This window comes from Mastomys coucha, unplaced genomic scaffold (assembly GCF_008632895.1).
Source record: "Mastomys coucha isolate ucsf_1 unplaced genomic scaffold, UCSF_Mcou_1 pScaffold14, whole genome shotgun sequence".
Taxonomy (NCBI): domain Eukaryota; kingdom Metazoa; phylum Chordata; class Mammalia; order Rodentia; family Muridae; genus Mastomys; species Mastomys coucha.
In genome coordinates, this window is record NW_022196896.1 from 18,314,022 (window position 1) to 18,331,634 (window position 17,613).

Below are 17,613 nucleotides of genomic sequence, written 5' to 3' on the forward strand. Positions count from 1 at the left end.
CCCCTTAGGACGAACAACAATATGAACAAACTAGTACCCTCAGAGCTCCCAGAGTCTCAGCCACCAACTAAGGAGTACACACAGTGGGACTGATTGCTCTGGCAGCCTGTGTATAGCGGAGGATTGCAAATTCGATCATCAATGGGAGAAGAGTACCTCAGCCCTGTGAAGGTTCTGTGCCCCAGTGTGGAGGAATGCCAGGGCCTATAAGCAGGAGAGGGTGGGGTGGCAGGCATGGGGAGTGGGGAGGCAGCTGGGGTTTGTTTTTGTTGTTTTCGTTTGTTTCTTTGTTTTTTAGAGGGGAAACTGGGAATGGAGAAATTTACATGTAAATAAAGAAAATATCTAATAAAAATAATAATAATAATAAAAAAACCAAAAAACTCAACATTTTTCCTGTATATGTCCAATGATCAGTAATATTAAAAAATATAAGGTTGTTTAGTTGGTTCTATAAGACGTTTTCCCCCTCTAACATCAATAAATCTTTCAATGTTTTCTCTTGGGACTCTTGACAGCATTTGCAAACCCACTGTAGACAATTTTTTGAAGTTGGCTTTAAGCTTTACTGCAGGGTCCTCCAGCAGATTGTCTCTTCATGCTGTTGGTTTTTTCTTCACACTTATTTGATTCTTCCCAGTTGTTCACTAAAGAACAACTTCAGTGTTTTGTTCAAATACCTGTTGACATTTCAATTTACCTCTGATTTGTTTTCTGTGGTGCATTTTGATTAATCTTTCTCACATTAGAAACAAACATTTGGAATTAAACTCACAGTTATTAGAGGTTTATACAAATTTATTGAAACGATTGCATGTAGATATACTATAAGTATATGCTGTATGCTACTGCTTTGTGAAGACCAAGCATCATTTTTTCAGGTATGGAGATGGGCTTGACAATGAAATATGTCCCTGTAACATCAGTAGTATTTTTCATAGCTCAGACATTGTCATCGTTTTTGAGGCAAAAACAAATATTATGAAGTTGAAGTTTGTACTTTTTCTTGACTTGTTGATGGTATAAAAATTCAATTTGCTTACCTATAATTCAATTATTACATTTTGTCCCTACAATGTTCCTGAACACAATATAAGTGATAACAATTATGTACTATTAAAAATGTTTGTGAGAAAAAATATTCAAAGCATATAAATATTAAGTTATTCTACACAAGTATTCTTTTGTCTTACTTGGAATGGAATTCACAGCCTTGTACCAGAAAGACATTCCACTTCTGAGTTACATCTTTACCCTTTAAGACAATTATTTTGAAGAAAACAATATTTATAATTACTCTAAGATGACTATGTATGCCTCAAGTTTCAGTAGAAGCTGGAATTAGAAGAGTATGATGCTGTATCTATTTTTAAAAATTAAAAGAAAGTATATATCTTTGATTTTTCACTGATGGTTAATTGTATATGCTAATGTGAGTGAACTAAGGAGGCTAATAGCTGGCAAAATATTTTTGGCTGTGGTATGCCTCTGGTGGTGCTATGCTTCTGAGTTATTTGAGGATTAGATTATGTATTTGAGTTAATAGACTGAGAGAGAAGAACCACCTTATCAATGTGACATTGAAAACCTGAGTGAAACACAAGAGTGGAGAATAGTGAATTGGGTTTTTGTTGAATTGAAATATACAGATTCTGGTACCCTTGGTCATCAGAAGGAATTTTAAACATATGTTAGAGACATTCTATATTATTCATTTAATTTTTAGTAGTCAACAGTGTCATTATATTTTACCTATATATCATTAAGTTTCTTCTTTTTTTTTTTTTTTTTTTTTTTTTTTTTTTTTTTTTTTTTTTTTTTTTTTTGGTTTTTCGAGACAGGGTTTCTCTTTATAGCCCTGGCTGTCCTGGAACTCACTCTGTAGACCAGGCTGGCCTCGAACTCAGAAATCCGCCTGCCTCTGCCTCCCAAGTGCTGGGATTAAAGGCGTGCGCTACCACTGCCCAGCTATCATTAAGTTTCATTGCATTATTTCTCCTTAGGTAGTGTATTTTTCTGTCTGAAATTCATCTTTTAAAATTTGTTCCACATACTGTATAGAACCAGAATTGCATTGGTTTTTCTTTATTCCTTCATTACCATTTTACATAAATAAAAATTACAGATTGGGAGTTATTCCACATTAGCATTTAAAGATAGTCACATTTACAGAACCAAGTACAAATATTATAAAATGAAAAAATAAAATCATTTGATGAAGTTATTATAAATGCAAAAGGTATCAAAAGGATTACAATTTCACAATTAATAGTAAGGGTTTCAATGTCATTTTTTAATTAATCAAGAAAGAAAGCCTTTATAATTTTTGAGGAGTCATAGATACCTTCTTGCATGGTGGATTGTTAAGTAATTTCGACTAATTGGCTGATACAACTAGAAATCCTGAGGAACATGTGGCACAACATGTCTGCTTAAAACTCATGGCAAAGGGGCAACAGGTAGAATAGGTTCATCCCTACTTCAGTGCATGAGCACTGAACACAGACCCCACTTATTCTTGTGTGTTCCTTTATTTGAAAGGCTTACCTTTGCAATCATTGTCACTCTCTGACCATGTTTCTATCTCCTTTATAACTTCTGCTGGAGTTTCTGTATACTTGATAATGCCTGTCCATTTTCCAATCTGTTCAACACCCTTATTTCTATTCTTTCCACATTTATACATTTTAAGTACTAACTGCATATTGCATATAAATTCAATGTGAATTACTATTTTCTAAAAATAATGTATACTTTCAGCAAATTTTATTTACACATTAATTTATTTTTCCTTTAAAGTACTTTTGCTATTTTTATTTTGTTTTGATTTTATGTCTATATAACTCAATATGAATAACTTTTTAAAAAATTATGCTGATTTTCCTTCTTTTGTATTCATTCATGTGTATGTATTATCATGTTAATTAGTTATTTTAAGACTACTTGTTTCTGCTGGAAATTCCTTTCCTCTTAAAATTATACACAGATTTAAATATTGTAAATTCCTTAGTTATAACTAGGATTTTCATTAACTAGTTGGCTGTTGAGTCTTATACAATATGAAAACTCTGCACATATCCAAGTTGCAGGGCTAGAATTTCTGAAAATTCTGCCAGGATTCACAGATGAAAGGAAAGTTTCTGTGTATTTAATGGATTAGTGGATATAGCTTTTCTTGTCTGCATTTTACAAGTCCAATGTTTATCAGAATTCTTAGGATCTTGGATCAATTCAGATGTCTCACCTTGCATGGTAATGAATCTCACATTCTGTCCTACATTATAACAAGCTCCATGACCTCATCCCAGCTATGTAGCATAGTGGACCACTTTGGCCTCAGCTGGGATTCTCTGGCTTAAATATTCTCTTTCTGTAGGGTTACTATGTCATACTCAACTATTTACTTCATCAAAAAGAAAAAGAATCAGTCTTTCTCTGTATTTTAAATAGAATTGTGACTATCTTCCACCAAACAGTATCTTTAATAGCATTGTGTCACTTTTCTCCATATTTTCTAACATTTTTCCTAGTAAAACATAATATAAATATTCAATGAGAATATGAATTTTACCATAATTATTTAAATATTCTAGTGATAACATTCCCTGTTTTAAAATTTATCTGTCACATATTAAGTTAGATAACTCTGCACATATACACACATATGAATGATTTATCCAAGGCAAAACACTGTATTCATTTTATTTGTTATTACCAATATACATGGCTATTAATAAAGGAGATGTATACTGATTATTTGCACCCATTCTTCCATCAAATAATCATTCAATTCTGATGCTAAGCCCAATATTTCCCTGGCACTTAAAGGAATGAATGAATAAAAGTAAGCAAGGTTCTTTCTCATGATATTCTCTTTATATCATTGAGGAATAGAAGATGTTGTGTCAAGGAAAAGGCACATTTGGAAATGCCTGTATGATCCAGGCAAAAATGAGGGGGCCCTTCTTTCATGGTAGTAGAACTAAGACTCCAACCCTCTTTCTGACTCACCTAGACTGTTCTTACAATTCTCACTGGTGTCTGTGTTAACAGAGGTCAATGAGTAATGCTGAAGTCACTTGTTTCTTGATACTCTTCACAGTTGAAAAAGTGGAGTGTCTTTGGATCACTGAAATATACACCTGAAATGGATGAAAGTGAGCGTGCAGTTGTGATAGATGATGACTGTGAAATCCTGAAAATACCAACAAAGGAGTATGAGAAATTAAAATTGGTATGTTGTGTACATCTATTTTACTTTTGAAGTTTGACTTGATTGTAGAGACTATGACCTGTAGTTTATTGGCTGATCAGCACTTTGTCAGCGTCTTTCATTCAGGACTTGCCAGGAAACCAATGGTTTCTGTGGGCATACATTATGAGCACTACTCTGTTTTTTATAATTTTTAAATTCATTCATTCACTCTTTCAGCAAATAAGTAGTTTGTGCATCAGCAGCATGCTGTTTGATAGGGAAGCAAATGATTGGATGGTCACAGAACTACTGCTTTCAAGGGCTTACCAGTCTGTACCAATCTTCCTTCAGAATATGTGACTAGTTGCTTTCTGTCAGCTTGACACAACCCTACTGGAAGAGATTTTAGTTGAGGAAATGCCTCCATCAGATGGACTTTTGGGAATATCTGACTTCTGGGGCATTTTCTTGATTGCACATTAAAGCAAGAAGGCCCTGGTACACCTGTGCAATATAAGAAAGGTAACTGAGCCAAGTGGAAAAGTAGCCCAGCAGACAGTATTTCCCTAAGGTCTTATGTTCTGGTCCTGCCTCCAGGTTCTTGCCGCCAGCTTCTATCCTGGCATCTCTAGCTGGTACACTGTAGTGTGGGGGCTGAAATAACTGCTCTCATTCTCAAGTTGCTTTTGGTTATTTTGTTTACCACAATAGAGAAACAAACAAAGAAAGAATGGTTAACATGCTGATTCAGAATTGCACAAACTTTCAAATTCAAATCTGAATGAAAAGACATTTAACCTTCCTTTACTCTGAGCATCAAATTGTGCTGTTTATGACATTTCTACATACATTTGTATTTTTCTAGTCTAAGCCAAACTTTTTCCTGCCCTGACCCCTACACTTTTTTTAGAGGGTAGAAGACACTTATCTAATCAATGAGGTTTGGAGGTCCCTGTAGTCTTCTTGACAGATTCAAATGTAGATCTAGGTCCTGCATGATACTTGAAGGTCCAGTACTCATCGTGAAAGATGAAGAACATCTCTCTTATTGCCTAGGATCTCAAAGAGTAAGAAATTTCCTTTGATGTGGTGACCTCATAATCATGTGGCTTTCTCAGAATTCAACATATCCCCAAATACCAGATAGTAGTATTTTGAATTTCAGAATGTTTTGCTTAAAATATTTTTCTTGTTTTGCTATTTTTCATTAAAATCAATTATATAGTTATACACGCACACACACACACATACACACCATTTGAGCCTTGTTTATAATATCTTTAAAATGTATTAATATTTATAGAAATTTAAAGCATTATCGAACAAAATGAGTATTTTGACAAATAAATATGAATGAATTACAGTAAAGCTATTGGTCATAGTGAGAGCAAATGTTACTAAAACTTATCTTAACTGTAAATAGCCATACAACTGTTACTTTTCTTTTTTCTGACTTTTTTTGGCTAGTTTTTGTTAGTTTTTAATTATATCATTTTGAAATCTGATAAGGGCATTCTTTTTTTCAGGAAAAAGTGAAACAAGAAAATGCATACAAATTGAAATTAATCCGCAAGTGCCCTTTTTATGAAAGCTGGCCTACTTTATCCATATGGGAGCTAGTTTCACTTACTAAATTCAAAGTTTTTCCTCCAGGTCATGGTGAGTTTAATTCAATTTTAGACTTGCTTCTCATGTAAAAGTCTACTGTTGTATTTGCAATTCTTTATAGTTTTGATAAATTAATGAATATAAGTAGTATATCTTCATATAGGCATACTTTTACTTAATGAATTGTTAACTATGAAAGGGAGGTTTTAAAACTTCTCTTTTTAACTCAGAATAAACATGTTTTGCTTCTAGAGCAGCTTCAGTCCAAGCCTGCATTTTTACATCTTTGCACATCTTCAACTCTCCACACTCACATGGCTACAAATTGAGAATTACAATAAGCACCAACCTGCAAAGGATAAGGGCAAGAAGTCTCTATAGTGACTGCATCCTCACTCTCTTGGTTAGTAATTTTTTAACCAGCAAGTTGTCAATCAACTTCTGTCTTATATCTCACTAGTGAAAAAATAACAATTACAAGTTGTCTATCACTTAGCAAAGCCTTGACAAAGCATTTCAGGTTCAGTTCTTACAGCTTTTGTGATATCTCAGAGAAATATAAAGGTAACTTTGGTATGGGTAAAAAGGCTAAATATGAAATTTACTTGTGACTCACATTTATTTTCTGCACACTGCCTGTAGTTCACACACTACTTTATGTGTACTTGTATTCTGATTGTGATCTATCATGGGAGGTCAGATGTGTAATATTTTTACATGTGGCATTATGTTGGGCTAATAGTTTATAATTTTGGAGATTTAATATTTGCAATTTCTGGAGGTGAAATATCAATAAGATAGACAACAGACAAAGCCTCCAATTTCATAAGCCAATCTGGAGTGCATGTACAGGCCTCTTAGAGTATGTGTACATGAAAGCATAGACAATTATGAGTCTTTTAATATCATTTATTAACTTATGAGAACCAAGTAAAGAAGAGAGGACAATGAAGGTAGACCTATGTAACTGTGGGTAAGAGGTTTTGTATTTAGTAAGGAGTCCCTTTGCCCCAAGATATTCAGTCATGAGCAGAAGGAAGAGCAGTGAGACCTGGCACTTTTCTCCTCTCAAACACTGGTGGAATAAATACTTGAACTACCACAGTACAAGAAACCTTTGAAGAAGTACTGCTTTCCAAATCCTGCAGAGCTGTAATGACAGAGAGGTTAATTTCAAATTAGGAATGAAATTAAAGCTCCCATAAGTTTGATTCTGGGTTATAAATCTTAAAACATAGCCAAGATACCCTTGGGAGGAATAGGTAATAAAAAAGTGAGTTTCAGTTTAGTATGGTGCAAATGTTCCTGGTGGTGTATTGTGGAAAAAAAGTTAGAATCAGAATGAAAAGTTTAGGGTTCAGACCACAGAAATACTCTAATAAGCCACCCATATATGATACATTTCTTTCAGTGTTCATATTTAAAATATCATTTCTTTACTTTTTTTCTTTTTTTATTGGAAATTTTCTTTATTTACATTTCAAATATTTTCCCCTTTCCCCTCCCAGAAGCCCTTATCCCATCTCCCCTTACCTGCTTCTCTGAAGGTGCTTCCCCACCCATTCACCCAGCCATCCACCTGCCCACTCCCCATCTTTCTGTCCTAGCATTCCCCTATACTGGGACATTGAACACACAGGCCTAGGGGCCTCTCCTCCCACTGATATCCAACAAGGACATCCTCTGCTATATATGTGGCCAGAACCATGGTCCCTCCATATCTATTCTTTGTTTGGTGGTCCAGTCCCCATGAGCTCCGAGGGGTCTGGTAAGTTGACATGGTTGCTCCCCACGGGGCTGCAAAACCGCTCAACCCCTTCAGTCCCTTCTCCAACTCCTCCATCAGGAACCCCATGCTCAGTCTAATGGTTGGATATGAGCAAGCATCTCTGTATTTGTTAGGCTCTGACAGCATCTCTCAGGAGAAAGCCATATCAGGCTCCTGTCAGCCAGCACTTCTTGGCATCCACAATAGATTCCAGGTTTGGTGAATGTATATGGGATGCCCCAGGCGGGGCCATCTCTGGATGACATTTCCTTCAATCTGCTCCATCCTTTGTCTCCATATTTCCTCCTGTGAGTAGTTTGTTCCTCCTTCTAAGAAGCACTGAAGCATCCACACTTTGGTCTTCCTTCTTTTTGGGCATCATATAGTCTGTGAATTGTATGTTGGGTATTCTGAACTTTTGGGCTAATATCCACTTATCATGCCATGTGTGTTCTTTCGTGACGGAATTACCTCACTCAGGAGGATATTTTCAAGTTCCATCCATTTGCCTGTGAATTTCATCAAGTCATTGTTTTTAATAACTGAGTAAATGTACCACAACTGGTGTATCCACTCCTCTGTTGAGGGACATCTGAGCTGTTTTCAGCTTCCGGCTATTATAAATATGGCTGCTATGAACATAGTGGAGCATGTGTCCTTATTACTTGTTGGAGTACTTTCTAGGTATATGACCAGGAGTGGTATAGCTGGATCCTCAGGTATTGCTATGTTCAATTTTCTGAGGAACCGCCAGAATGATTTTCAGATTTTGTATCAGCTTGCAACCCTCCAACAATTGAGGAGTTGTTTCTCTACATCCTCACCTGCATCTGCTATCACCTGAGTTTTTGAATTATCTTTTTAAAAATATTTTTTAATTAGATGTTTTCTTTGTTTACAATCTCCTTTCCCAGGCCCCCCTCCAAAATAAAATAAAATAAAATAAAATAAAACAAAACAATCCCCTGTTCCCTCTCCCCTCCTCATGGCTCACCATGCCACCTCCTCCTGTTCACTGGACCTGGCATTTTCCTACACAGGGGCATAGAACCTTCACAGGGCTAAGGTTCTCTCCTCCCATTGGTGACCAACTTGGCCATCCTCTGCTAACACATGCTGATGGAGCCATGGGTCCCCCTATGTGTACTTTTTGGTTGGTGTTTTAGTCCCTGCGAGCTCTGAGGGTACTAGTAAGTTCATATTGTTGTTCTTTATAAGGAGCTGCAAAGCCTTCAGCGCCTTGGGTCCTTTCTCTAGCTCCTTTATTGGGGACCCTATACTCAGTCCAATGGATGGCTGTGAGCCTCTACTTCTGTATTAGTCAGGTACTTTCAGAGCTTCTCAGGAGACAGCTATATCAGGCTCCTGTCAGCCAGCACTTGTTGGCATCCACAATAGTTTCTAGATTTGATGATTGAATATGGAAAGGATTCCCAGGTGGAGCAGTCTCTGAATTGTCCTTCCTTTAGTCTCTGCTCCATAGTTAGTCTCTGCAACTCCTTCCATGGGTATTTTGTTCTCCCTTTTAAGAAGAAACGAAGTATCCACACTTTGGTCTTCCTTCTTCTTGAGTTTCTTGTGGTTTGTGGTTTGTACTTTGTGTATTCTGATCTTCTGGGCTAATATCCACTTATCAGAGAATGCATACCATGTGTGTTCTTTTGTGATTGGGTTACTTCCTTAGGATGATATTCTTCAGGTCCATCCATTTCTCCAAGAATTTCATAAATTCATTGTTTTTAATAGCTGAGTAGTACTCCATTGTGTAGGTGTACCACATTTTCTGTATCCATTCCTCTGTTGAGGGACATCTTGGTTCTTTCCAGTTTCTGGCTATTATAAATAAGGCTGCTATAAACATAGTAGAGAATGTGTCCTTATTACATGTTGGAGCATCTTCTGGGTATATGCCCAGGAGTGGTATAGCTGGGTCCTCTGGTAGTACATTTTTATTCATTTATTATGTGTATAGTATTCTGCCTGCTTGTGTACCCACAGGCCACAAAAGGGCACCATATCTCATTACAGATGGTTGTGAGCCACCGTGTTGTTGCTGGGAATTGAACTTATGGCCTTTGGTAGAACAGTAGGTGCTCTTAACTGCTGAGCCATCCCTATAGCTGGTCACCTGAGGTTTTAATCTTAGCCGTTCTGACTGGTATGAGATGGAATCTCAGGGTTGTTTTGATTTGCATTTCCCTGATGACTAAGGATATTGAATATTTCTTTATGTGCTTCTCAGCCACTCCAGTTTCCTCAGTTGAGAATTCTCTGTTTAGCTCTCTTCTTCATATATATATATGTAGATAATAATTAAGCTGTATAAAATTATGTTTACAAAATATTCTGAATCTGAAAGAGTCATCTATTCTATGACTTAAACACATTGTTATTATTAATAATGTTTCTCAAACTAAAACATGGGTCCAAAATACTTAAAGAGCTGAACACATTAAAGAACTAAAAATATACTTGACACATGTTTCATATACTTGGATATCTGAAAGGTAATAATATTTGTTATACCATCTTCTGTGTTAGATACCTTGCTATATTGAATAAGTAAAAATAAAACCTTGTCATTATATTGAATATTAAAAATAATACATTGTCTTATTACTAACCATATAAAAGTTAGGGCATACATGTACAGAAATTTAGACAAGATTCTTGTTTCTTAGATAAGAATGACAGATGTAGCTATAAATCCCAGTACTAACACACATATAAGCTATTGTAAGTTCTTAGAAATACACAAATGTTACAAGTTCTTATAAACAAACAAATAAATAATTAAAAGTTCTTGTAAATAAACAAATCTAGGTTAGGTATATATTACATCAAAGTAATTGCATTTTTTATAGTAAGGAACAATATATAAAACAAAAGCATCAGATATGATACTTCTTAATGTAAGATTTATACTGAATAACTATCATAAAACAGAGAAACAACTGAAATTAAACTTTCACTTTGTGACCTTATAATTAGAAATGAGTAGTTTCCAAAGCTTACAAAGTGTGTTTTGATCTTACTTTAAGGATGTGTATTACATAAAGCTTCAGAGAGATTTACTTATTTATTAAAAAGCTTAATAAACTTTAGGACTTATCATTGGCAGTTTCTGACTATGTTGTTTTCTAGCTATTCATAGTTTCCTACATTTTAGCCTCATACATGAAAGAGCCTGATAACCATGCTTTCTAGCATTACTTGTAGTTTTTTCCTGAGTTACTCTTTTTCCAAGGCTGGCTAATAACTAGCTTATTTTACTAGCCAAGCTGTTCCTATATATGTCATATATAAAGAAAATAGGTTAATTTGACAACCATTGATTGCTATCTTCTTTCTGTTGGTAAATAGTCATTTTTCTCAAGTAGAACTTGATATAAACAGAAACTAAAGAAAAACTATAATCAACAATTTATGTCTAAAAGACTAAATTTGGAAAAGTAATAATAGCACTGAAAAATAAAATCTAGTTACCGAGAGTCACAAGCGTTTGAGCTATCAGATCATGTTTTGGCACTTGACCTAGACTACCGCTGCAATGTTTACCTCTGAAATTCAGCCAGCATTTCGGCATCAGTGTCTTATAGATCAATGTCTCCTGCAGGTAATCAAAAATCTTGGTCCTGTATTTGTGAGGCTCTGGCAGAGCCTCTCATGGGACAGCTCTATCAGGCTCCTGTCAGCATGCACTTCTTGGCAACCACAATAGTGTCTGGGTTTGGTGACTGTACGAGGGATGGATCCACAGGTGGGGCAGTCTCTGCTCCACACTTTGTCTTCACATTTCCTCCTGTGAATATTTTGTTCCCCCTTCTAAGATAGACTGTACCATGCACACTTTGGTCTTCCTTCTTCTTGAGCTTCATGTGGTCTATAAATTGTATCCTAGGTATTCTAAGCTTTGGGGCTAATATCCACTTATCAGTGAGTTCATACCATGTGTGTTCTTTTGAGATTTGGTTACCTCTCTCAGGATATTTTGGAGTTCTAGAGGCAGATGCTTGCAACCAACCATTGGACTGAGCACCAGGTCCCCAATGGAGGAGTTAGAGAAATTACTGAAGGAGTTGAAGGGGTTTGCAACCCCATAGGAAGAATAACAATGTCAACCAACCAGATCCCCCAGAGCTCCCAGGGACTAAACCACCAACCAAAGAGTACACTTGGAGGGACCCATGGCTCCAGCTGCATATGTAGCAGAGGATGGTCTTGTCAGGCATCAAAGGGAGGAGTGGCCCTTGGTTCTGTGAAGGCTGGATGCCCTAGTATAGGGGAATATCAGGGTGTGGAGGTGGGAGTGGATGGGTGGGTGGGGGAACACTCTCATAGAAGCAGGAGGAGGTAGAATCAGAAAGGATGTTTCCACAGAGGAGGGTAATGGGAAAGGGGATAACATTTGAAATGTAAACAACAAAAATATCCAATAAAAAAAGAAAAAATGTACATTATAATAGTAATTATAATAGTCACAGGTGATTAAAAAATCCAGAATTAAACTAGTGTGGGGCCTGGTTAGCTTGTTACTGATGGCTGAACCTCTCTATCTATAGCTGAGGCCTGTGGCAGGGTGTGTTAGTTAAAAAGAAACCAATGTATAAATGAGATATTTTATTATAGGAAAGAGAAAATAGGCCAGTCAAGTAGAGAGAAGGAAAGGAGAGGGAGGAGAGAAGAGAAAGAAAGAGAGAAAGAGAAAGGAGAGGAAGAAAGCAAGAGAATAAGAAGGCAATAGAAGAGAACAAAGAACAGGAAAGAGAGAAAAAAAGGCAAGAGAGGATAGAGGGCAAGAGAGGAGACAAAGAGCAAGAGAGAGCAAGAGAGGAAGAAAGGAAACAGAGGGGAGACAAAGAGTAAGAGCAGAGACAAAGAGCAAGAGAGAACAAGATGGAGGAAGAAGGCAAGAGGTGGAGGAGGGGACAAAACACCCCTTTTATTGTAAGGGGCATGACTATCTGTCTTTGGGGTGAGACATGCCTGGCTGTGGTCAGATGACTGGGGGTAGAGTCCAGCTAGAATGCTGGGAACTTGGGGCATTGTCTGCCTGATAGAGCACACATTTCCTGTGAGGATAGCTGTGATATGTTGTAACTGAAACAGGAGCCAAAGACTCAGGAGTTATAGCAGAACACTTTCTGCACCCTGTAGGCAGAAACTGTCCACTAGGTGTCCAGGGCTCAAGGCCAATTACTCTACTGAGCCTTAGTTTCCTAAACAGATCACTGCCCTACAAACTAGTATATGATAAAATAATACTAAATATATAATAAGGATACTATGCAATAGAAAGTATATAATCATTCAAAATTGTACTTACTAGCAATTTTGTGGAATGGAAAGTATTTGTAATAAAAGGCTAAAGGTGATAGTAGAATGAAAATTTTCCTTTGCAGTAGCATATGCTCAACTATAGTAACTCTATGCCTAAAAATACATATTGAGTATAAATATTAATGAAACATACTAGTATATTAATTATAAAACTTAATGTGATAAAGAGTTATGATATGTAGCCTACTATTAATAAAACAGTCATTTGCAAGAAAAAAATATTGGTCCTAAGGAACCAGACTTATACCTCCAGGTACCTTCAGTTGGGGGCCTTTTATTTTTAGAGACTTTGAGAATTTTTTTCATATATACAGTTATGTTACCTACCTCTACTCCTTTCATCAAGTCCTCTGCTGCCTTCCTGTGACCATATCCCCATCTCAAATTCATGTTTTCTTTTTATGTTGTTTAACCTACTGAGTACAATTAGTATCTTACCCTCAAATTCTAGCAAGCAGCCAAGAGAAAGAGCAGTAGAAATTTCTTGGGGATTGTCTCTTTGATACTCTTGATCAATGCACTGAAGTGGGCTATCCTATACCTGATACATACAGGGACCTGTCTATCTTCTTCCCTCCCTCTCTTCATCAGTCCTTCCTTCCCTCTATCAGTTCTTCCTTTCTTTCTTTCTTCCTTCCTTCCTTTCTTGCTTCCTTTTCCCTCCTTCACTCTCTCCCTCTGTTCCTCCCTCTATCTATCATTCTTTCTCTTTTTCCCTCTTTCATTCTTTCTCTCTTTCTTTCTCTCTTTATTTTTCTTCCTTATCTAGATTGCTGTCATCTCTCTTTCCCAGTCACTCCCTCCCACAATACCTCCTTCCCTTCTTCTCTGACAGAGTAGAGCCCCCACACTCACTGGTACACCCACACACTGACATATCAAGTCTCTGGCAGGATAGATACATCATTTACATCTGGGGCCAGACAAAGCAGTCCAGCTAGAAGAACATGTTCCATAGTCAGGCCACAGCTTTTGACATAGACCCTGGTCCAGTTGTTTGGGATCCACATGAAGACCAAACTGTATTATGTGCTGCATAAGTGCTTAGGTCCATCCAGCCCATGTATACTCTTTGGTTGGTTGTTCAGACTCTGAAAGCCCCAAGAGTCCACGTTTATTGATTATGTTGGTCTTCCTGTGGAGTTCCCATTTCCATTGTGGCCCTCAATACTTCCCCACCTCTTCCATAAGAGATCCCAAGCTCTTCTATCCACTGTTTGGCTGTGGGTCTCTGCAGCCTTCTAAATTAGCTACCGAGTAAAATCTCTCAGAGGACAGCTTTGCTGGACTCCTGTGTGCAAGCATAACAGAGTATCATTAATAGTGTCAGGGATTGGAGACCCAGGAGATGGGTCTCTCACTGGGCCACTTACTGCTTGACCATTCCCTCAGTCTCTGCTCCATTCCCTGTCTTGTCAGTTCTTGTAGACATGATAAATTCTGGGTCAAAAACTTTGTAAGTAGGTTGGTGACTCTATAACTCTTCTGTGATTACTGCTTGGCTACAGGAGATGGCCTCTTCAAGTTCTATATCCCTAATGTGTGAGTGACAGCTAAAGTTATACCCATTGAATTTTGGGTACTTCTCCTATCTCAGGTCTCTAGTATGTCCCCACCCTCACCAGTTACAGATTTCCATTCATTCTTATGACCATGTCGACTTTTCTCTTGTCCCTCCCCACACCTGATCGTGAAATACCAATTCCCCTCCTCTACCCCTCTCCTACCCAGTTCCCTCCCTCCATCTGCTCCCTAAGATTATTTTACTCCCTTTCTAAATGAGATCCATGGATCCTTGCCTGAATTCTTGTTTAGCTTCCTTGAGTCTGTGGAGAATATCGTGGGTATCCTGTATTTTATGCCTAATGTACACTTGTGAGTACATACCATGCATTTCCTTTTTGGTCTGGATTACCTAACTCAGAACTATATTCTCATCTTTTGAGTATATGCCCAGGAGTAGTATAGTTGGATTTTGAGGTAGAACTAATCCTAGTTTTCTGAGCAACTGTCAGATAGATGTCAGATAGATTTCCGAAGTGGTTGGACAAGTTTGTGCAAGAGTGTTCTCCTTGTTCCACATCCTCACCAGCATGTATTATCACTTGATTTTTTTGATCTTAGCAATTTTTAGAGAATAAGATGGAATCCTACTGCATTTTTAGTCTCTGCTTCCACTTTTCCTTTTTTCCCCCAACTTCCATTTAATCATTATTTATAATATAACATTTTAATTATTTCAATGACTCTCAGACATATTTTTGTCTTTTTAATGATTGTCCTAATGTTTAATGTATATACCTCAATTTAACTTAGGATACTTATATTTTTCTTAATTCTAGATAGAAGTAAAATGTTATCCTATAGCTCTCTTTGCTTTCTCTGTATAACATTGTTTTAGTTTATATTGTTTCTATACACAATAAGCAAAATAACCTTATTTTTGATGCCATATTTATAATTTCTAAAGATATATAAAAGAGTCTCTCATGATGGTACACACCTTTAATCCCAGTACTCATTAATTAGTCGGAGGCAGGGTGATCTCAAAAAATATACAAAAGAAGTAAAAACTATATTTTAGTCCTATTGTATGATTTTTAAATATTGTTTTCTAGTACTCCTCTGTAGTTCTGAGGTTTTCTGTCATGTCTATTCCTTAACCAGTTTTATCTTGCTTCCTATATGAATATTGGCATATTTCATTATACTTTTATTTGTCAGAAAGTCAGCATTTGTACATATTATTTTGTTCAATAGCTCTTTTAATTAGAATTAAAATGCAAATATTAATCTGTCCTGTTCTTTACAACTCTACAACTGTTTTTCTTGCCTATAGTTTTAATTTTTGATGTTCCAAGTAGTTTCTAAATATACAGCATTTCATTCTGAAGAATCTTCTTTACTCTTTTACAAGGTGTACTGGCAACACATACTCCTCCATTTCATCTACCACTTACTTTTAAAATCTCTCATTTACTCTTATAAACTGTCTTCGGTGTGTATAAGGCCTACCTTTGATTATGTTGTTTGTACAAGTTAAGGGAGTTATACTATTATCTTCTGTCTTCTGTATCATCCCCAGTGTGAAAGCAGCTGTGTGTCCCGTTGGTGTTTGCTTGGACGTGATGAGGTTTTTGATCTGGTCAATTTCAAAAATTTCTTTTATCTTTTGCTTTATGCTGGTACTTTGCCACTTTAAATCCTCTGCTTGTTCTTAACTGTTTTCTCAGATATTAAAATGTTTCTAGTAGTCATCTGCTTAGAAAGAATGTATCTTCCTTATTACTAGAAGTAAAATTCAAAAGTTTCTAATGTTTAGAAACTTTTGTTTCTAAACAAAAAATAGTAGTCGTTGAAAAGATCGCTCTTGAAAAACAAAAAGAAAAAGAAAAAAAAAGGTTGCTTGTTTCATGTTTTAGTATGACTCAGTACCCTCATGTCTACCCTTGTCTCAGTCAAATGTAGCATTCATTGTCAGTGTCTTATTTTCTTGCTGATCTCTACTTGTTGTTCTCCCTTTCCAAAGGTCCCAGACTTTCATGAAACCAAAATCATTCATTTTTGTTGGGATCCAGATATCTCCTCATAAACCACATGAACAATGATCTCAGACAGACAGGGTAGTTTATTGAACATTACGCATTAGTACTCATAAATCAGCAGCACCATTCAGAGTTGGGAACTGAACTGTGACTCCCAGGTTAATCTTGACATCTACACATATCTGTGTCAAGTTATTCCACCAATCAGGATTTAGTGATAGGGCAGTTTCCTTAGAAACATGTCTTTGTTGTACATTTACCCTGTTCCCATTGGTTGGGGACTCAACTGTGCCAGGGAGCTTACCTTTTCTAACATTCATGTCTTGTATATCAGAATGGGACTTGTTTAATATCAATGTCTTGACAACTAGGATGTCAGTAACTCACATATATGTCAGTTTCCAGGGAGGTTGTAGGATCTTAAACTTTATTCAACCACTGTTCAAAAAGGAAGTCTTATTCTAAATAGTTTCTTATATTGGTGCAGGTGTCACTTTGATGTTGGGGTCCATCCCAGGAACAATTTATAGAAGCAAATATAAAAAGATCTTATACATATGTGCAGGAAGTGCTGCCTGGGCACTTGTTTGGGTCCAAGCTTACTTGGAGTTCTACTAACTTCTGTCATGACTTCTTTCCTAGGGCAAAGAATATAACAGAATATGTCATCAATTTGGGCATGAGAAAGTTTCTTCATAATGGCAGACAAGCCACTTACAGTTAACCCAGGCCTTAACATTTTTCCTAGGCCTTAAAAATTAAGGTTGTTTTTTTGCTTGTTTTTTGTCAACTTAGGTTATACTACTGTCTCTTTCCTCACACAAAGCAATACCAATTTAATTAATCATAGGATTCTGTATTTATTCTACAAATAATCAAAATAATTTGAGATGTTCATTACGTATCATTTCCTCATTGCATATCTATTTTCTGGTTTAAAAATATAAATACCAATTTTACATTAACAGTTATTTTAGATAGATATCAGGTCAAATTTGAACCATGGGTTGAAATTTTCCAAACTCTGTCATACTTCAGACAACATCACACTATTTTGAAATTTGTAGCTATGGTCAATTTTCCCACTAGTCTTCACATTTTTCTGGAATTGACTCATTTCCCTTTCTTTTTCAGTAGGGAAAAAATTACCTAGGACT

The 17,613-nt window shown here is 36.5% G+C and overlaps 1 protein-coding gene across 1 annotated transcript in view; it reads left to right on the top strand.

Annotated features, from left to right (window-relative positions):
* Cnbd1 (cyclic nucleotide binding domain containing 1) overlaps positions 1-17,613 on the top strand; it is a 367,377-nt gene that overhangs the window by 223,090 nt on the left and 126,674 nt on the right. Inside the window, exons 7-8 of the mRNA XM_031366537.1 lie at positions 4,103-4,234; positions 5,722-5,854. Of these exons, the coding sequence (XP_031222397.1) occupies positions 4,103-4,234; positions 5,722-5,854 (265 nt within the window). The remainder of the gene's footprint in view (positions 1-4,102; positions 4,235-5,721; positions 5,855-17,613) is intronic.